Source organism: Sceloporus occidentalis, unplaced genomic scaffold, assembly GCF_023333645.1.
Source record: "Sceloporus occidentalis isolate IW3139 unplaced genomic scaffold, rSceOcc1.0.p SCAF_1, whole genome shotgun sequence".
Lineage (NCBI taxonomy): Eukaryota > Metazoa > Chordata > Lepidosauria > Squamata > Phrynosomatidae > Sceloporus > Sceloporus occidentalis.
This window is the reverse complement of record NW_028316981.1, coordinates 78274029-78296334: the sequence shown is the minus strand read 5'-3', so window position 1 is coordinate 78296334 and position 22306 is coordinate 78274029. Positions and strand designations below refer to the sequence as shown.

The following is a 22306-nucleotide window of genomic DNA, read 5'->3' as shown; positions in this document are numbered from 1 at the left end:
CCAGCTTACTTCTGGGAAGGCACCATCTTGTACAAAGGAGGGGGACCAAAATGGTGAAGGGTCTGGAAACCATGCCCTATGAGGAAGGACTCAGGGAGCTGGGGATGTTTAGCCTGGAGAAGAGAAGGTTAAGAGATGATATGATAGCCCTGTTTAAATCCTTGAAGGGATGTCATACTGAGGAGGGAGCTAGCCCCCTCTGAAGACACTGGCCAAGAAAGCCCCAAGATAGGTTTATGCCTTAGGGCAGGCATCATAAGTTGGAGAGATTTGAAGGCACACAACACACACATCTATTAATGAAGCTGAAGGTTTAAACCCCTTGCAAGGTATATGAAGAAACTTGCCAAGAAAACCCTGTGACAGGTTCGCCCCAGGGTTCTTGTAAAGTATACACAACTTAAAAGCAAACAAGGAACACATGCAAGGCAGGGCCCAGGCTCGGAATCCGTCTTGAATGCCAGGCTTGAGTTCTCACCAGAGTGAGGTCATGATGAGCAAGAGTGCTCTGAGAATGTGCAGAGTGCATTGCCTCCACATAATCCCAGCCTGTGCACTGAGGGGGCTGCAAGGCGCTGTGTCATGGCAGGAATTGACCAGCGAATTGGAGCATGTATGTATTCGAAGTTCACAGCCCCAGCCACTCTGTAGGGAGCCCCTGTGAGGCTCCTGAAAGAACGAAGCTGCAGCAGGGGCTCCCTAGGCTCCGGCCTCCTTCCTCCGGGACCCTCCTTGGGACCTTTCGGCTCCTCATAGGGGCCCTCATTAAATTACCAGGAGGAGGAGGAGTTCGTGTTCAGGCGGCCACGCCCCTCCTCCTCCTCATTGGCTCCCTCCTGGGCAGAAGGGGCGCTGATTGGCTCTCCCTCCGGGGAGGGGCGTGGCCCGGGCAGAACCGAACGTTGCGCTCGCTATGTCTGTGGCGCCCAGAAGGAGGAAAGGGAGCGGAGGCGCCTTCCTCCTCCTGCCTTCGGCCGAGAGAGAGGGCTCCCTGTGGACAGCCCTCCCCTTCCTCCCTTGCCTCGGTCTGCCGTCTGCCCTCTCTGGCTCTGGGATGCACAGCAGCGGAGCCTCCCGCCTGGACGCCTATGTGGGCCACCTCCGCGCAGAAGTGGTGAGTGAGTCCCTCAGGGGCTCCAGGGGAGAGGACGGGATGGTCTGCCTGCACACACAACACACAACACAACCACACTATACACACACACACCCCTATATACACACACACGCAAACACACTCCTTCACAGACATGTAAGCACACGCTCCTACACATACACACAGACACATGCACCCATATATTATATATATATACACACACACACACACACACACACACACGCCTGTGCACACACTTACACGCACCCCTACACACACTCGCACGCAAACAGGCATACACCTATCCATAGGCGCCCTGCTGTCCACACATACACACACGCACCCTACTCACACTCCTACACAGACGCACACACACACCTAGACACACAGACACGCACGCCCATACATGCTTATACGCACGGATCTCTATACAGCCAGACAAACACGCACCCCTACACACACACACCCCTACGTACACTCACACACACACCCGTACCCTTTACACACTCATTCCCCTATAGACACACACAGGCGCACGTGGAGACATATGCTCCCGTGTGTGTCTGTACCTATATAGACGTACACCCCATATATATGTGTGTGTGTGTATACACACACATGTACGTCTCATATATAAGGGGCACATGTATGTGTGTGTGTCTACCTATATAGACATACATCCCCATATATATACATACACACATGTACATCCCATATATATATATATATATATATATATATATAGGGCGCATGTATGTATGTGTGTGTATGGGCATATATATACACATACATATAGGCATATATGTGTGCCCATATATATATATATATATATATATGCCCATACACACACATATATATGTATAGACACACACAGAGACATACGACCCCTACATATGTGTATGTATACTGTATACTGTATACACACACACACACAGATAGATACATATAGAGAGTGTAGGCTTGGACCCTGGTGCATGGGAAAGGCATGGAAGGGGATCCCTGCCTGGAGCCCTAAGAGGAGAGGCCGAGAGGAGCCTTTGCTGGGGGCTGCAGGGAAGAAGAAGGGGCCCTGGGCTGCTCTCAGGCTGGGAAACCCGGGGGAGGGGCCCAGGGACCTTGCAGCGCCCCTCTCCCAGGATCCCTTGGAGACAAGAGTCAGAGATTTCGCCCTCTGACTCTGTAGGACCAGTCTGTATCTTGCAGCACCTTTGAGGCTGGCTGGAAGAAAGGAGTGGGCAGCAGGAGCGTCCCTAGACTTGAGTCTACACAACCTCAGATGCAGTTTGGTGGAGACCAGATGCCACCACATGCATCTAAGGAAGTAGACTCAAGTCTAGGGAAGAATTCAAAGACATAGCCGTGTGAGTCTGTGGAATCAGTCTGTAGAGAGAGATCCTGCAGCGCCTTTGAGACTCACTGAAAAGAAGAAGTTGGCAGCAGGAGCTTCTGTAGGCTTCAGTCTACTTCCTCAGATGCATTTGGAGGTAGAGTTCAGTCTAGGAAAGCTCCTGCTGCCCACTTCTTTCTTACAGCCTGCAGAGAGATCTTGCAGCACCGTTGAGACTCACTGAAAGAAGGAAGCTGGCAGCATGAGCTTTCCTATACATAAGTCTATTTCCTCAGGTGCATTTGGTGGGGGTGCATTGGTCTTTGCCTAGGAAGCTCAAGCTGCTCACTCCTTTCTCTCAGTCAGTCTCAAAGGCGCTGCAAGATCCCTCAAAGACAGATGTTAGTAGCAAAAACCCATCAGTGGATACCTTTATTGCTCAACTGAAATGCACAATATACTTGGTGGCATATTGTTGGTAGAAGTTAGCAGCATGAGCTTTGCTAGACCGCTTGAGCCCCACTTCCTGAGATGCCTTGGGGGCTTGTGCTTGTGGTTGCTGTCACCGTACCTGGGCCGAGGGGCTGGGGGTCCTTTTCTCTGGGGAAGTGCTGGCTGCTTCTTTGGCTTCAGCTGGGACCAGGAGTGAGGTCTCACTGTCACTCTCCCTTCAGCCAGCCTTGGCAAAATGTCTCACCAGTTCCCTCCTGTGGTGCAGCCACACTGAAGAAATAATCCAGTTTGAGCCCTGCTTTAAGTGCCATGGATCCATGCTGTGGGGTTCTGGGCATTTGTTGTGCTGCCAGGGCTGTTCCCAGAATTCCATAGTATGGAGCCATGGCAGTTAAAGCAGGGTCAGACTGGGTTATTTCTGCAGTGTGGTCGCAGCCCTGGTGTCCTGGTGGTTGGTGGGACTGAGGTGATTCCACAGACACATAAACACATATAGGTTCATCACACCACCACTAGCTGGCCTAAGAGAAGTGACCTGGCTGCAGGATAGCAGGCTGGCCAGATGTCCTCACCTCAAAGGAGGACAAGGCACCACAAAATGTAGGACATTCAAAAGAAAAATGTAGATAAAGCTTAAAAAAACTTATAAATGTAAATCCATGCTTCTTAGTCATGCTGCAAATGGAGGGCCTTTTGGAATTCCTCCTGGGCAGAAGGTTGAAATGTAGGACATGTCCTGGAAAAGGAGGACGTGTGGTCACTCTCTGGGAGAGGCAGGAGTCAGTCTCAAGAGAGTATTGCGGTGCCCAGGGTTGGACTCCTCTGGATGCTCAAGCCAGAGCAAGCCACTTTGAATCCTGGAGTGCTTGCCTTCAAAGGGACTGAGGTTTGACACCATTTTAAGAGCCATGGCTCCATGGTATGGAATCCTGAGATTTGCAGTTTGTCGTGGCACCAGCACACTCTGACAGAGGAGACTAAATATCTCACAAAACTATAAATCCTGGAAGTCCATAGCATGGAGCCATGGCAGTTAAAGCAGTTGGCCTAAATACCCTGAAGGCATCAAGGTCCCACCTGATCTTGGAAGCTAAGCAGGGTCAACCTTGGTTAGTACTTGAATGAGAGACCACCAATGAATACAGGGTGCTATTGGTGATATTTCAAAGGAAGGAACTGCAAAACCACCTCTGAGTATTCCTTGCCTAAGAAAACCCTAGAAAATTAATGGGGTCGCCATAAGTGGACAGGCAACCTGAAGGCACACACACATACACACAGTTTAAAGCGGCGTCAAACTGCATTATTTCTGTAGTGCAGATGCAGCCATTGAACCATGGCAGTTAAAGTATTATCAAACTGCATCATTTCTCCAGTGCAGATGCAACCTCAGTAACCCATGCTTCGTGAAGAGTGAACAAGGCTGAAATCCACTCTATTTCTGAGTAAAGAAACATAAGTCAATATCACACAACACTGTGCTGTTATTCCACTTTAACTGCTATGGATGCCTCCTGTGAAATTCTGGTTTTTGTAGTTTGGTGAAGCCTAAGAACTCTCTGGCTGAGAATTGTAAATGCTGTTTCCTAAACTGCAAATCCCAGGATTCCACAAGGGGCAGCCATAGCAGTTAAAGTGGCATAATAGCACTATAACAGTGTAGTGTGATGTTGTCCTTAGAGGGGAGAGTGAGGTATGTTTTTCTGGTTATTTATGAACGAAGGCAGTATATTTTGCACATGCTCCGGTGCAGCTGCTCCTTATGTTCCTGGGGCTGAGATTTTGCCTTTCAAAATGGACTCAGGGGTTAAGGAGAGGGCCTTCTCCTTTTGGAGCAGATCCAGCAGGATGAAGACGTGCTTGTGCTAAAAAGTAAGGCCGGAAATGGCAGCTGTGGTGGAGGAGCCTTGCCTGGGCTGTTTCTTGAAAAGAAAGACCTAAAACAGCATGGAAAGACAGTGTCAGAAGCAAAGAGGATGGTTGGTTGGCACTCAGGGCTGGCTGTTCCAAGCATTCCCTTTGAATGCTAGAGAAAGCTCATTTTGGAGAGGACTGAATGGATATTGGTTTCCTTCCCCACCTAATCTTTATTCAATATCTGTTGTCTCTCTGGGGGCGGGAGACCCTCATTGGTTTCTGTGCCATATCTCCTCCTTTTGAGGAGTGCCTCAAAAAAGAAAAGCCACTTCAAGTGCCTGTGCTCCCCGCTCTAACTGGAAACTAGTTTTATTTTTGGTTGATTTCCACATTGCCATGTTGCTAAATTCAGGGTGGCCAGATGTCACCACCAGAAAGGAGGACAAGGCACTGCAAAATGTAGGGCATTCAATGTAGGACACTACCCAATAAAGGCTGAAAACACTTGTAGAAATACAAATCCATGCTCTTTAGTCCTTCTCCACATGGAGGACATTTTGGAATTCCTCCTGGACAGAAGGTTATATGTAGAACGTGTCCTGGAAAAAGAGGTCTCCAGAGACATAGTCCAGCAATCAAACCACTAAACCATTGTGGCTCTAATATTTTTGGTTGTTTGCTGCCCTGAGTCTACCCCAATTCATGAAGAGCCCATGGATGAAACACCTCCTTCCGTCACTGCTCTACTTGCAGTGCACCTTCTTCCGTCACCTGCAAATTCAGATCCATGACCTCCCTAAACGAGTCCATCGTTTAGTATGTGATCGTCCTCTCTTTCTACTATCCTCTACCTTTCATAGCATTATTTTAATTTATTTTATTCATTTATGTGACGTTTTTCTCCCAGAATGGGAGCCAAGGTTGCTTCCAAAAAGGATCAGTTTAAAAAAACTTTTCTAAAAAAAGCAATTAAAAACCTCCACATTTTATGATAGATAATGTTTGCCCTTCCCAAAGGATAACGGCAAGTGGGATGCAAAAGCCAACCTTGTTGGGAAGGTCACAGGGAGGAGGGAAATCCCAATGGGGACAGGGCTAACTTGAATGCTCAGACCCTTGAGTTTATCTCAGCATTTCAGACTGATTGATTGATTTATTTGACTGCTTCGTTGATTGATTTAAAGATTGACTGACTGACTGGTTGAAAGAGATTTTTATTTGGATGATTGTGAGTAGGAGGGGATATATTGTCTCAGGAGGTTTTAGTAGATGAATTGATTGATTGATTGTCTTTTCTAATGAGTCATGCCTTCTCATGATGTGGCCCAAGTAGCACACACACACACACACACACTGTACATTGTAATATACATGCTTGCTCTAATATGCATACTTCTAATAGACATCCATTCTCACCCCTTTATAGGGCTTACCCTCTACTGTTCAGCTAGGGGTATTACTAACCCTTGGGAGGAGAATGCAGTTGCGGAGGTTTCTGGATGACTTATCTGAAAGGTGATGACTAAGGACACATCCACACTGATTAAAAAGATCATAAAGTCCAAGATTTTGCTCCTTCTCTTTGATTTTATTCTAAAGATCCTTACACATTTTGTTTATCCTAGAATATTTTCTGTCAGTTCTCAGTACTATACCAGCAGCTCCCCGGGCTGGTTTATTTTAACTCAGTATAAAATCAGAAAGAATAGGAACAAAATCTGGAACTTTTTAATTAGGATGCACCCTAAGCCTTCCTGTACCTATCCTGATTATTTTGTTGGATGGGTGCCCCCAGAAGATAAGCGTGAAAAGCGTTAGAAAAGCTTTGTGGCATCCCCCCCTCCCCCGGAAATTCTAGTATATGAATCTACCAAGGCTGCCTCCTGATTTGAGAATTCCCTTGGCTAAGTGCCTTATTGTAGAGCATCTCTTATGCTGGTGACCCATCCTGGCAACAGCAGCAGGCATTTGTCTGCTTTGTTGAATTTCACACAATGCCCTTGGCCAAGTAACATTTCCAGGTATTGTGAGAATTTAAAATGGTGATGCAGAGACCCAGTCACCTGGGACAGGCAGACATAAGCACAGATGGGCTTGGCTCAGACCTTAATAACTTCCCAAAGATACTAGTTGTTGATGTCAAGCCCATGTTATACCTTGATCCTGTCTAGGCACTCTGAGGAAAGGCTGCATCCAAATCCAATAAACCAGAAGACATAAATATTGCTCCATTATTACTTTGGGTTGTTGTTGTTTTTCTATTAGGAAATGAGGAGCTTTAACCACTGACATCTTGGGCAAAGTGCAGAATTATCTAATCAGGAAGAAAAGATTTTTAAAATGCTTTAAATCTTCTTCATAGTCCTGGAAGAAATATGGCAAAATAGAAGAAATACTATATTGCATTTGGCCTGGACCCCTAGTTTTCTTAAATGACAGGCACGTGAGAATGCCAAAAGGCTGAGCCACCATTTGGCCTCTCTAGTGACCATGGAAATACAAAGGAGCAAATTGTTTGCTGTAGGAAAGCAAATGCTGGGAAGACCTCCTGCAGGAAGTGATGTAATGGTAGAAGGAGCAGTTTTTATATTGAATTCTTCTTCTGTGCAAGCACCAGAAGGCTGACAGATGTTGTGAAAGATGAAAGGCTAGAGCAGCCTCTGCTTCATGATTCTATGCAATGCAAAATTATCTTACTGTCACATTGACTGGGGTCCCTAAAAGGGGCCTAGCAGCTGCCTTGCCAAAGCCATACTGTGAAATATGCAGCCATGTTATTTTCTTTTGTAAACAGGACTCACTGGGTAGGTAGGATAGCCCCCTCCCCTTTGCTGCTGTTCAGTGGAAATGTGTAGGGCTTGAACGCTTTCCCGGCATTCCTCACTGAAAGACATTCTGTATATATGGGTATGGGGTGATGGAAGAAGCTTGTATGTGTATGGAAGCTTTTTCTTGTATGCTCTCTGCTTACAGTGAGTTGTTCTGAATAAAGACTGCCAATATTCTAGACCAGGTATTCCCAACCAGTGCTCCGAGGAGCCCTTAGGACTTCTGTGTGCACTTCCCAGGTGCTCCATGGCTGCTCCAGAAAAATGAAAGAAAAATTGAATGAAATTAAATAATAAGGATGTATTCACACCATTAACTTGTAAGACATAGGGTGTCTCTTAGGGGCTCCACCATAGAAATAAGGGCTCCGCGAGTCAAAAAGGTTGGGAACCCCTGTTCTAGACTGTGAATAAGTGCAGGGAGATACCATTGATGGCTTTTTTTGTTCACTTCTGGTCCCAATCAAAGCTGCTGCTGTTAACTTTTCAAGAGCTTCATGAACTGAGACTTAATACCTTAATAACCACTTTTCTGAGCAGGGGTTTAGTTGCATTTCTTCATTGACTTTGGAACCTCTGCTTGAAGACATTAGAAAATCTACATATTTACTGGGATTTCAAGAGAGAAGCATCCTAGTCCTTTCTCTCTTGTTTGGATGGTTTAATTAGCCTTGTGACTTTAAAAAAAGCTTGGTTTTGTTTTTAACTGATAGCTTATTATTAGCGTTGTTTTGTTATGGTTAGGTGATGAAAGCATATGGAAAAGTGACCAATACCTTTTAAAAGTAGAAACTGAAATGGCTAATGCTGAGTCTGGGCAAACTTCACTTTCTGGAGTTACTGCCACAGGGGGATAGTGGTTGTGTGGGATTCTTTCTTGGTATGCAACAATTATGGGCAGCTGGTTGCTTGGTAGTAATCTGAAGATAGCATCCCATTAGATGGAACTGACATTCTCCATTTGGATGAGCAGAGCTAGGCCTACGTAACCTTGCTGGACTGCCCCTCCCATGATCCCTTACCTTTGTTTGTGCTGGCTAGAGTTGATAAGGAGTTGTAGTCCATCCTGGAGGGCCAGACTTTACCCAGCCCTGTTCTAAATTCAGGGATCAAGTTCCTCAGCTATTCTCTGGCATCTCGGACTCTTGTATGGAAAATTGTTTGTGTTGGTGCTACATTATGGCTCCAGGACTTGCTTGTCTGAACAGCTTGAGTGGATGCCTTGTTTGTTCTGTCTTTCACTTGGTCTTTCCAGCTGTGGTCCAGTTCTAATGGTAATCTGAAGTTTACCACGAATGTCAATCTTGCAAGGATACCTGGCATCCTGCTGCTGTTGTGACCACTCTTCTTTCATCCCTCACTCAGTGTGTCATTCGTTTGGGTCCAGTCCAGAAGAAGAAATTAGGTGTTGGCTAGACAGTCAAGATGCACAATTCTCACTCACTTGGTCAGAGAGGCAGTGGCCAAAGTAAAAGAGATATCATGGGAAGAAGGAGGCCATATTGACTGAGCACAGGCTGGGTTGGGTAACAGATGGAGACCAGTCTTTGGCAACTTTCAGGCCTGTAAAGAACTTCAGTTTAGTATGGGCCTCATTCACAGGCCACCAGAAAAAGCTTCCACTGAGTATACAGTGGTCTTGAGAAATATCGGCTATCTACAACATTATCTTTTAGATGGATACTACAATCTGGGATGCAATTCTTTGGGGATGATGTTGAGTCATATCCCAAATGCTGGCCTGATACCGGGCCAGGAAAATTCCCTTTCTTTACAGCTGCTGAGTTGTGAGTGTGCGCTGAAAACAGCAGTGTTTCCTAACCTGTGCAGAATTTATAATGGGGGGTGGTTATCTCTTCAAAGCCCATCAGTCACTGACTCACTGATGTAGTGAAGTTTATCTGATGCAGCAACTAGAAACAGTGGTTGGGTTTTTCCTATATTGGAAGTGCTGTATATTAAGGGTGGATGGGGAGAGAGGGGAGAGACATTCTGCAGTCTTCATTATTATGTTTAAAATGGCTGCTAGAATTAGTGCTGGAAATGCAACTAAATCACAGCCTAACACAGACATTTAATGACTTCCAGGTTTTTAGCCAGCTGCCAGGGACTATTCTGAGCTGTGTCGCCATACTAGCTAAATGAACCTGCTTCTTGTCACAACATCCACCAGTCTTCCTGGAGGAATAATGGCACATTTGAGAGCTGAAGGGAAAAGACTTCAGAAGCAGCGAGATGTAGGCCTGGAGGAGACTGGAGTGAGAATTAAGATACTGAGAGTCTGTGATCTTGTAATTCAGTCTCCCTGACAACACCTCCCAGCATTTAGTTTGTGATCCGGTGAGAAAGTTCTTGTGCCTACAGTACTGCAGAATTCTTTCTCAAATAATTCCCGCTGCATGATTCCTTAACCTGTGCACATGCACATGCGCACACACACACACACCCTGTGTTGGTCTTGACTTGACTTCCATACTCCCTCTTTTCCTTTGCTCTCATCAGAGCAGGCTCTCTTCAGCAGTGACTTAGCACCAGGAAAAGATATGCTTTTCCTCAGTTGTTTTGCTTCTTGGTTTCATTTCACAATGGAGCTACATTGCACTTTCCTGTTGCATCCACAGATTTGTTACCAGAAATGATTTATTGTTAACTGTCCTTTGAGTCATGCCTGAGGTGTGGCAACCCTGTGGATGAGACACCACACTTCCAAGACCACCTAACTTCCACTGCTCTGTTTAGGTCCTGTACATTCAGTCCCATGACCTCCCCTGTTTGAGTCTATCCATCTTCCGTGCAGTCTTCCTCTCTACTTTCTACCTTTCTTAGGATTGTTGTCCTTTTTAATTATTCATGCCTTCCCATGGTGTGGCCAAAGTACAACAGCCTCAGTTTCATCATCTTAGCTCCCAGGGAGATTACAGGATTGATCTGTTCAAGGACTCATTTGTTAGTTTGCATCAAGCTGGCTACTCTAGACCCTGTCCTCTCCTCCTTCTTTCCTGCACCATAGAAAAGAAAGGGGACTCCTCCAGGTGATGCTGAATCAAAGCGACTGCAGAATCTCAAAACTCATTAGCTCTTAAATGAACTTCACCCTTGTTTATGCTGCCATAGATTGACAGCAGCCCCCTCCCTCGCCATGAATGACCGTGGCCCTTATCTTCTGGCTTTTCCTCTTTGCATAGCTGGGGACTACAACTTGTGTAATTCCTGGAGACTCTCACACACCCTCTGTGTCATCTTCTCCCAGGCAGAGCAACTTGCTCCTTGTAACAAGCTGCTGCTTGCACAGTCAGGGATGGGTTTGGAACGTGCAGATGCTGCCGGAAAAACTCTGCCTCGGGGGCTGGGGGCCTGCAGAGACGAGACAGAGCAAAGGCTTGCGCGTGCGGGTCTGGCTCCCCGTTCCACACCTAGGCTAACAGTCAGATCTGTACAGCCCCCTTACAAATCCCAAGTGTTGTAGGCTTTTGAAAAAGAAAGAAAAGCAGCAGGCAGCCTGGTGGCACACAGAAAAGGCCTTGGAAGTACTTTGCAGGCTCCAAAAAACACCTCTGTACAGGGTAAGCTGTGGGAGAGAGATCTGTGTGGCACACAGATGGACTATGCTTATGATACAGAGAGCCATCTTAGACATGTGAGAGTGAGCAGAGTAGGTTTTATTCTTGCAAATGGTTTTGCCTAAGGACATGAGTCAGATGGGGTCAGCAGCACATTTTTGTGAAGTCAATGATTCTCTTGTTTGCTCTCTTTTTGCATTGTCTGGACTTGTGATCCACTCATGGCTTTCTCTGGATGCGTAGTAGTATTAATTATTTGGCCTTAGAGTCTGATTGGTTCAGTTTGGTTGTGATTTGGTATTTTATATGTCAGTTTTCCCAAGTTACAGGGCAATGTCTTTGTGGAGACTGGGCCTTTTTGGTGGCATCCCCCAGACTGTGGAAGTCCCTGGAAAGGGAGGCTAGGCTGACCCATTCTCTCTTGTCCTTCCACCAGCAGGCAACAGCCCTTTTATTTAGACAGGCTTCTAGCGACTGGCTGGTTTGGAGAGGCTTTTGATGGGGTGGGTGGTGTACTTCTTTTAAATTATTTTTCATTTGGCTGTGCTTTAACACTATAATTTGTTTAATTATGTTTTAATAGGATAGTTTAGTTCATCTGTATCGGTATCTTTTTTTAAAAAAACATAATCTTGCTGTGAGCCTTTTTGAATTCACATTTTGGGAGAAAAGTGGATAGAAATCACAGAAATAAATTGTGTCAGGAAGCTGAAGCTGTCTCTCTTCTTCTTCCCCACAGCTGTGCATGAAGGAGTCAAGCGAAGTACTGCGGGGACAGATGCAGTGCATGATGCGAACGCTCCACGATCTTAAGAGGGTGCATGACGAAGAGTTTCAACTGGATCCCCAGGAGATGGAGAGGGCATCCCCTGCCATCCCATCCCCAAAGCAGTGTGCCAGTCCTCGAGTGTCGGCGCTTTCCGAAGCAGACTCTGCCTGTTGTTTGGAGGTGGCTGTGGAAGAGGAGGTGGCTTTCTCTCCTCCCAGCAGCGAGCGGAGCCTGGAATTTGACTCTGGGTACTCTGAAGTGTCTGGGAGCAGCTGGCGGGATGAGGAGGGACCCCCACCCTTAAGAGCCAGTAAGCTTTCTTCAGGGGGCTTCTTGCGTCGCCGAGTACCTGCCAGGAGGCCCCGTCCAAAATCTGCTTCTGATGCCTGCCTGGAACGGTGGCGGGATGTTGAACCAGTGGATGCAGGGGACTGGACTGTCTCCCTTCTCTCACAGAGCCGCAACCGGCAACCTTTGGTGCTGGGGGACAACTGTTTTGCTGACTTGGTTGAGAACTGGATGGACTTGCCTGAAGAGAGTGGGGAGCGAGGGCGGCTACAGCGCTGGCTGGCCAAACCCCACGGCTTCCTGCTCAACCTCTCAGGCAATGTACGCCGCAGGCTGGCTGGCATTTCACGCACGGAGCGTGCCAAGCAGGACTCTGATGGCACCAAGCGTTTCTCATGTCCTGTGGGCCTTGGGGGCCGGCCTTCCCTCCCCTACTTCCACCAGTCCCATGCCAACATCAGTGAGCTTTCCACAGACTGTAGCAGCTTTGCTGCCCTCATGAACTGCCGAAGTCGGCAACCCATAATTTGCAATGATGTGATTGGCTACATCTAGCCAGGCCTTCCTTTTTCATCCTCCTTTTTCTAAACAGATCTATATTTTTATGGTTGTCTGTAAATAAATGTTTTTTGTATATTAAGCATGTTCTGATCTGTATGTATCTATGCAAATTATACTTCTAGTCCCAGATTAACGTTTAGATGTGTACAGACAAATTCAGCCTGAGGTTAAATGAATACATTGGCTCTTGTTCATAATCTTGGCGGCGGAATTTGTGGCTCGAGTTGCTGTTGAAGTACAAATCACATTGTCCTAACCAGGTCAGACAAATGGTTAGGGTATCATGGGAGTAATAACATCGGGTGAGGAAGTCATACAGGGTCTCTAGCCCTGCAGTAGCTAGTATCATTTCTGCATGACCTGTTATGTTGAACTCAATGGCCCTTGTGGTCCCTTCCAATTCTTAAGATTCTACAATTCTATGTATGATTAAGCTGCCACTGAAAGCACATGAGTAAAAACTGAAAGCAAGAAGCCATGAACTTTCAGTTCAACATATCTTCACAGCAGTTTAGTAATCTTGTCTATGTTTGGACTACAATTCCCAGAATTCCCCACTGGCCATGTTGGATGCAGGATTCTGACAGTTATACAGCCCTTTCACACTACATGACTCCACTTTAACCACCATGGCTGCATCCTGTGGAATCCTGGGGTTTGTAGTTTGGTGAAGCACGAGAGGAGCACTGGGGGAGCTCCCTTAACTGACCCCCCCAACTGCCAATCCCAGGATTCCATAGGATGAAAACATGGTAAGTAAAGTGGAATCATTGCACTACAATTGTGTAGTGTGAAGTGACCCATCTTGATAATAGCATCTCTAAACTCTTTGTTTCCCAGGAACTGAGACTATGGTCCAAAACATATTGTGGTCCAAAACATACTGCAGAAATAATCCAGTGTGAGATTGCTTTAACTGTCCTGGCTTAGTGTTAGGAAATCCTGGGAAATGTAATTTATTGTGGCACCAGAGCTCTCTGACAGAGACTAAATGTTTCACAAAACTAGGCGCGTTAGAGCGCCAAAAAGCGGTGCTCTGCGTGCGCCGTCATTAGCTACGCCGAGAAGCCCCAGCGGCCAAACCACAAGGCTTCCTGGCGCAGCTAAAAAGAAGCACCAAAATGGGGCTTCTCTATGCGTCGCAGCTATGACACCGCGAGGCACCAATGGCGCACTCGCAGCATCATAACCGATGTGCGGACGCAGTGCGTCCGCTACGTAAAGATGGCGGCCCCCGTGTGGAACGGGCGCCGCCATTTTGAACGGACTCGGTCCGTACTAGGGTTAGGGGCGTCCGGAAGTGACGCCCCTTTCTAACCCTAGTGAGTCCGTACTATAATGCCCGTCTGTAACGAGCCCTAGTTTCCAGAATTCTCTAGCACTGAGCCAGGGCAGTTAAAGTGGTCTCAAACTGGATTATTTCTGCAGTGTGTTTTGACAAGTCTCAGTGCTTGGTAGGGAGTGTCCATGCCATAAGCCTTCCTTTATTTAGCATATAATCAATTTTGCTCCTATCTAGTATTTGGAGGATGTGAAGTTTAAAATACATTAGATGCCCAATGTTACTAACAACAGCTAGATATAGACAACCGTTGCTTTGTTTTTTCCAAACAATAATGTAAAGACAAGATTATATCCCTTATTGGCCTAATTGAAGTTGAGTAATTGGCTACTGCTTTTAAAACTTAGCAGCATGCCAACTTGAAACTTGAAGGCATAAAAGTGAGGTAGTTTGCACAGTTACAGTGGAACAGTTTGTGCTTGAGTCTCAACACAGCATTGGTCAAGTAGCCAGAAGGAGAACCACTCTGGGCTTCCAACAGTGGGGATTTCAAAAGAGCTAAGACATGAGCTGTGAACGATGGCAAGAATCACTTCCATCCTGGCATCCATCTGCTGGTAAAAGAGTACCATGTTGGTGGTGTTATGCTGGAATTTGTAGAGCAGAACACATAGTCTCTGGGCCTGGCAGACAAACGGTGAAAGGAATACTTGAAGCAAAGCTCAGTCTTGGGTTAATGGGTTAATTAACCTTCACATCAAAATATTTAATTAGGCTATCAATTGTGCATTATGGAAGATCAAAGTCATACAAATTTAAAAGTACAATGCCCTATAGAGTTTGGTGCAATTTGAATGAAAATAAGGATGTATAAAATTGCAGCTTAACAATGCTATCCTGTCCTCATTGACTTGGAGGAAACATATTCAATGGGCTTTTTCTCCCAGTAAAGATTTCTAAGAGCACAACCTCAATCAGTTATTCAAAACCAGTGTTCATCAAGGCTTCTATTGCTGCACACATATGTATTCACAGTCTGTTAATAATAACAGATCTGATGGACAAATTAGTGTGTTTTAACTTCATCAATTATATTTAATGATAAAACAGAACACAGTGTAAAAATACAGGACAGCAGACCTTTAGTCACACATCTATCAGTGTGGATTAATCCCATCAACAGCTTCAAATACTTCTGAAGACTGGATAGAAAAGACCACAGACAGCCAACACATTTCTGAAGTGTATACTTATGTTTACATCTGACTTTGAAGCTGCCAGACTTAAGGTTTCACTCCCACCCACCCCTTAGAATAACAGTAAAAATAATGAGACAGATGACACATGATAACATAAATTACAGGATATATCTGGAAAGGCTGCAGGCCTCCCCAGCACAGAATATCAAAGTGCAATCTGAAAATGAAATGAAATTCCTTCCTATGGTCAGGAAGGAAGTAAATCTAATTAAAAAGCATGAACTAGTCATTCTACACATAAGCACACAGGAAAACATGGTATTTAAAAATCTGCATTGGTATACATGCTGGTTACACTCAGATCAGCTTTCCATCACCAACAAGCAGCCAGCTAGGAAGTCCTGGAAATCTACAGGAAGCATAAGTATGAGAAAGCCATCCTGGTGTTTATCCCAGTGCTTGCTTCTTTGGTGCTGATGAAATCCTGCAAGTTCCATCTAGGTCACATAGCTAGTAGCCACTGATGGGTCTATCTGATGCCTAATCCTCCCCCCCCCTAACTTTTAAAAAATCTAAGTCACAGGTTCTTAAACAGTAGCCAAAGGTGCTACAAGATCCCTTTGTATAGTGGCCTTCAACATCACTCAGGTGGACCATGGGAAGACTAGAAATTTAATTTATCGTACATTGCTCTGCACTTTTATTTTCTTGACTGGGTAAGTCCCAGTCTAGCAGTCCCACAATTTTGATAGTAAAGAACTATCACAGTCTGCTTGGTTTCCTTTAGCAAAATGCTGGTTAAGAGAGCCCTTCTTAGGTGCCTGGTCAAGGGCCTCTGATTTTTATTACACCATGTTGGCTTTGACAATTATACTGGAACTGAAGAGGAAAAAAAGATCTATTTTACTCTTCTTTATATTTAATTGACACGTGCAACTCTACCTCCTGCATGAACTGGCATCACTCTCATACACTACTTGCATTGTTTTACTCAGCTGCATTTGGTCAGGAAGCATAGTCTTCATTGCCCACTATTCAGCTAAAGTCTATTTACTGCTTTTAGCTGTGTGCTTATATGGGTTTCACATGACTTAAGTGTGTGCTTTGATTTGTAGAACAATGAAAACATTTAGTCAGAGAGTCTGTCAAGAGCCCTAGCAATTTTCAAGTCATCCATTTGAAAAAAAGTTGAGAACAACTGTCTAAACTAAAGAAAAAACAAGAGTTAAAATTCCATAAATGAATCAAATATGTCAGAGACCTTGGATGTGACATACCTTTAAGTGTCTTGTAACTGCAATTGTTTTGATCGCTGCTTTTAGCCCTCTTTGCACCATTAACAGGAGAGAGGGTTTTAATACCATCAAGGGGAGAGGCCGTTAAAGAAATTACTGTAATAATAATAATAATAATAATAATAATAAATGGCAGGGGGTTGGACTGGATGGCCCGTGTGGTCTCTTCCAACCCTATGATTCTATGACAGAACTATGACAACATACATTCCCCCCAGAGCCTATAAACTTCCAGGTGCAGGGCAGAATGATGTTCTGTCACTTCTGATCTCTTTCACACTGTCGTTACACCACTTTGATACCATTTTAATGACCCTGGCTCCGTCCCATAGAATACTGGAATTTGTAGCTTTGTGATGTATTTAGAATCCTCTGTCAGAGAACTGGAAATCCTTCAGAAAGCTACAAATCCTGCATAGGTTGTAACTACAGTAGTTAAAGCAGTATAAAAGTGTTCTAATGGCACAATATGAAAGAGACCTCTGTTTAAGTATGGTTCAACTGCACGTGCAGCCGGCTTCTGTATGCCGAATGGGAGTGGAAGAACCATTGTTATGGCCTTTCCTTTTATCACTATGGGAGTACCTGTTGGACTACAGTACCTATCAGCCATAACCAGCATAGCCCCTGGTGAGGAATGATGGAAGTTGCAGTCCAATGACATCAGGAAGGCCACAAGTTGCCTGACCCTACCCTAGGAGGTGATAACCTTTAATTTCATCAAATAATTTATTCAGGGTAGTGAAAGGGTGTACTCTAATGAATCCAAATGAATGCAGTAGAGTTTTTAAAAGAAATAAACATTCTCTGGAGATGGCCACAACACATTTTTTTCCATAGATGGGAACATATCCAAAGAACTTTGTGTTTAAAATTCGTTCCTTTACTATCAACAAGCCATTTTAAAGGGTTTTCCCCAGCTGAAGGCATCACAGGAAAACAAAATCCAACCAGTCTTGGGATGTACTCTCAGGGTACAGAAATTGTGCCAAATTGTTCTGGAGTTAGGAGGAGGAACACATCCTGCATGATAAGAAAACTACATGATGTCATGTCGCTGCCCAAGAATATGGTAAACACTCCAGTTTCGCAGTTGGTTCCCTGAATGCACACTCCTGCCTTTTGAACTGTCATTCTTTCACCAACATGCTACAGTGGGATCAGTGGGTAAAATCCCTCCTTTATCAGGGGCATTGTCCTCTTAGCACAGTTATGTGAATGACCCCTAAAACAATGGGTTTATGAGCCATCACCTGACGCATTTTGCTATGGAAGCTCCATCACAACAAGCCAATGAAGGAGCTCCCACAGCAAGCCTTCTTCGAGTTAAGGCACGCCTCTACTTTGAATCAGTAGATTAGAAGGATTAAAGCAAAAACGTAACACAAGTTGATGGAATTTTTCTCCTCTCATTTGCAACACCAAATGCTGGGTATTGCTACATGCTGATTATCTCAATCTGTAAAAAGTGATTGGGCTTTATTGTCATGATCTGATGCCTGCAAAAATGGAAAAGTGATTCAACACCTTTGTGGGGCTTTTCTCAGATGTTAATTCTTTCCCCTGTTGAAAATAGCACCTTTTAAAAAATGGCTTTATTTTCCAGGTGTTCTGGTCTGTCTTTATCTTTTAAATAAACTAAATAGTAAGTGCCCTATGTCTCTCACTTTAACAGAGGCTTTCTAGGCCTGATCTGCCTTTTCCAATCTGGTGTTTCTAAGATGCTTTGGACAATAACCCCCATCATCCCCAGCCAGCATACCATCATAAACTTTATTCTATATAGCCAATAACCTTAACAATAAATAAACCGAAACAGAATTAAATATATATAAAATTAAAATGACAGTTTTAAGAATATTAGACATAATTTTAAAACGATTTTAACAAAACCCCTTAAAACCAACAAATTCAAAAGTGTGAAGCATGCAGTCCAACACATCTGGAGAGCACCAGATTGGGGGAAGCTGCCTTAATTCTTTCTAGCTTTTCAGTGCCTTTTTAAAAAAACCATTATGAACATCAGAACTATATTGTCTTCCATGTAAGCCACACACAAGGGTAAAAATGTACTGCCTTTCCCTGGTGTAATGTTTAGTTAATACCATGGTGGATGACCCTTGCCTTTTTATTAGTTGTTGTTATTGGGGTTACAGTCTTCATACTCTGGGAATTAAGTCATATTTAAATCGTTAGAACTTACTTGTTATCAGCTTCATAGGGATAATGCTGTTGCTGCTGAGTATACTAGAATCAACAGGGGCTTTCTTGCTGCTTGCTATTTCAGGTTCTTTTCTGGGGGGTAGGAATAGCTGGAAGTTAAACCTAGGATCTTGTCACTAAGCTAGAGCCTTTGTGAGACTCTTTGAAAGCAATGGCATTAGTCAAGTATACTAATTTGAGGACTTCAGCCTGTGATCTCAACTTGTTCTCCTATCAGTTACATGCACGTCTTAGCATGCCAGGCAAATGAGATAAAACAGAGGGAGAGCTTTATGTTGAAATAAAGATAGACCTGCCTCTATTATGGAGCATGGGGTGGAGGTCTGATTTTGTCAATGAAAGGTGTGCCTGGCTTTGCCAGACAGAACACTCCAGACTTAAAAGACCTCAGTGCTTTCCATCTTTCACCTAGACTCTTTGCCTAGATATAACATCTATATCGTGCAGGAAAGTAAGGTAAGATGGGAAAAGTCTTCTGCATTCCTTGCCTGCAAATTCCTATTCCTGTCAAAACCAGACCATCATCCTCACCTACACATCTCCTCTTTCAACAAGATTGGGACAGATCCATGGTTTAAATCAGCAGTGACCAACTGTGGTTGTCTAGATGGTTTTGTTTTACAACTCCCAACAGCTGAAACCAGCATAGCCAACGGTGAAGTATTATGGGAACTGCAGTCCAGAATTACCTGGAAGGCCACAGCTACACATCTCCTTTGCATGTGTCCATTCACCAGCCACCACTATGTCTAATTCTAGCCCCAAAGGCCAAACACCCTTTCCAAAAGTCTTGTTCCACATAATAAAGAAGGAAATCTGTGGATTACCTCCAACAAACGCTGGACAGGAAGACAGGTTAAAAGGCTCTCTTTCCTAAGCATTCTTCATAACCTCACCCAATATTTATGATGTGTAATGTTTTCAGTAGGACTCTGCAGCAGCCTAATGAATGATAAATAGTCTTCTGTTTTAGGAGTTTGCCATTAGGCTGTGTACCAGGAAAATCATAAAAAAGATCAGAAGGAGGGTTGAGTGTAGCAGGCATTTAGCAGCGAGAGATTTCAAGTATCAGAAGGCCTGGGGCTCATATCAGGTTAACAAGAGGAGATATAACACCAGTACGGTCCAACCATGCCACAAGTTACTATGCCAGGGGATGGGTATTTTTTTAATGGGGCACAGCTGCTGCAATGACATGAGCAGACATGTAGCTATCAGGGTGAGGGGCCAAAGTGGCCAAATAACAATTCTGCCACCCCCATAAAATTTCCCTTCACTCCCCACATTTCTAGGACTGGAGAGTGAGACACTGAAAATTGTTCATATTGAAAACTCTCACATCTGCTGTGTTTACATTCCCTTAGTAACTCTGCCTGCCCCTTTTCTTTGGATGCCTAAACTGTATTTCCAAACATTCAACTGAAGTTTTAAGTTACTGCAATGTTAGAAATTTGGAAGAGTGAATGAAAATTTAATGGGGGGGGGGCAGCATTCTTACTTGGGAAGACAATGCCATTATTTTGTCACACACACACACCCATAACTACATCAAGACCCAGTGTAGTGGGGTGGTTTGAGCATTAGACTATAAGCCTGGAGACCAGGGACAGAGACCTTAGGCAAGTCACACTCTCTCAGCTTCAGAGGGAGGCAGTAACAAACCCCCTCTGAACAAATCTTGCCAAGAAAAACCTGTGATAGGCTTGGGGTTGTTATAAATGACTTGATGGCATACAACAACAACATCTATACCCCTGAACACCAATAATATCAAGTATGAATTTGCAGTCATGAATGACAGGTTGCTTACTTGTAACTGTAGTTCTTCAAATGGTCATCTGCGAATCCATACAAATGGCTTATTCTGTGCCTGCGCAGCAATTTTGGATCCTACTGGAATCTCTAGGGAAGCTTTTCTGGTGGTAGCTCCACCCACCCCCTATATAGGCTTGGTGTCTTCCCGCCCTTTCTCAGTTCAAACAATCCGCCATAAGAGCAGACAAGGAAGAAAGCGCAGGACACGACAGAGGGGAGGATGGGCGGGATTTGAATGGATTCGCAGATGACCACTCAAAGAACTACAGTTACAGGTAAGCAACCTGTCATTCTTCTTCGTGGTCTCTGCGAAGCACACAAATGGGTTAGACTGACAAGCTGAAACTCTCCCGGAGGAGCGTGTGTCCTGGTAATAAAACAAATGGATTATTAAACCAGAAAAACAGTGTGAATTTGTGTCATTTAGTAACTCAGTGAGTTGCTGAAAGAAGAACAGTTCTGCCAAAGAATGCCTCCCGGCATTGCCTGGTATCAAATCTGTAATGCTTGATAAAGGTCAGCGGTTGAGACCATACCGCAGCCTTGCAAATGTCCTCCAAGGGGATGCCGGAGAGGAAGGCAGAGGAAGTAGCTACCTCCCTGGCTGAATGGGCTCGGATTCGAGCAGAGGGCGCCTTCTCCAACAGTTCATATGAGAGATGGATAGTGGAGGTCACCCACTTAGAGAAACATTGAGGGGTGACAGGAAGTCCCAGCTTAGGGATGGAATAACAGACAAAAAGCTGTTGAGAACACCTCGAGACGGAAGTCCTGTCGAAGTAGAAGGCCAAAGCCCACCTGACATCGAGAGAGTGGAGTCGACGCCCGGTGTCGGTGGTCGGGTTCGGAGCAAGTGCTGGAAGAATGATGTTTTGGTTGAGATGAAAGACAGAAACAATCTTTGGCAGCAAAGAAATATCCAGTCTCAGGACGACTTTGTCTCTAAAAAATTTGAGATAGGGAGAGTTGGTACAGAGGGCAGAGAGTCCACTGGCCCGACGTGCAGAGGTCAGTACGACCAAAAATGCCTACAAGTGAGGAGCCTGAGGTCACAGGAAGCAAGGGGTTTGAAGGGAACCGCAGACAGGGCTGCCAAGATGAGTTGAAGATCCCAAGCAGGTGCCGGGGCAGCAATTGGCGGTTTGAGGTTTTTGAGTCCCTTGAAGAATCTTTTCACCAAGGGGTCGACAAAAATTCACAGGTGGCCAGAAAACTGAAAGTGGGCACAGATGACCAAAAGGTAACATCTCAAGGAAGAGATGGAGAGGCCGGACCTGAAGAGAGAGTTCAGGAACTCGAGGACAATGGGGACATCAACCTCCTCTGTCAGTCAGAAAGGACAAAAATTTGTTCCACTTGAGTGAGTAGGAATGCTGAGTGGAAGGCTTAAGGGAAACCAAAATGATCTTTCAAACAAGAGCTGAGAAGCAGTTCAGGGTAGAATCCTACAGGCCACGAGACAGAGAGTCTTGACGTCCAGGCAGTGGTCAGAACCGGTTGTTGGAGAGTTGGAGAAGAGGAGCGAGCCACGGTTGTCTCAGCCACCACGGGGTGACAAGGATAGCGTCCGAGTGGTCTGTTTGGCACTTGGCTGTGACCCTTGTGATGAGAAGGAAGGGAGGAAACAGGTAGAACATCTTGTCCGACCAGCAGAAGAGGAAAGCGTCCTGGAGCAGAACTGGTTGCACTGAAAGTTCAGATGAGAGGCAAACAGGTCGATGTCCGGAGTTCCCCAAAGGGAAAACAAATGGCATAT

At 45.0% G+C, this 22306-nt stretch overlaps 1 protein-coding gene across 3 annotated transcripts; it reads left to right on the top strand.

The window, feature by feature from the left end:
• Positions 1 to 992: 992 nt before the first annotated feature.
• Positions 993 to 13043, top strand: LOC149321660 (PAK4-inhibitor inka1-like). 3 transcript variants are annotated; one of them, XM_089500286.1, is made up of 2 exons: positions 993 to 1114; positions 11858 to 13043. In XM_089500286.1, the coding sequence occupies exons 1-2, from the start codon at positions 1055 to 1057 to the stop codon at positions 12728 to 12730; spliced, it is 933 nt and encodes a 310-aa protein (XP_089356412.1). In that variant the 5' UTR covers positions 993 to 1054; the 3' UTR covers positions 12731 to 13043. The 3 variants fall into 3 exon arrangements, with proteins under 3 accessions (XP_089356412.1, XP_089356532.1, XP_089356482.1); XM_089500406.1 differs by lacking the exon at positions 993 to 1114 and adding an exon at positions 6179 to 6245; XM_089500356.1 differs by lacking the exon at positions 993 to 1114 and adding an exon at positions 7430 to 7534.
• Positions 13044 to 22306: the final 9263 nt, after the last annotated feature.

Coding starts and splice junctions, on each gene's coding strand:
- LOC149321660 (XM_089500286.1), top strand. CDS start 1,055: ATGCACAGCAGCGGAGCCTCCCGCCTGGACGCCTATGTGGGCCACCTC. Junction 1,115..11,857: donor GCCACCTCCGCGCAGAAGTG/GTGAGTGAGTCC, acceptor TCTTCCCCACAG/CTGTGCATGAAGGAGTCAAG.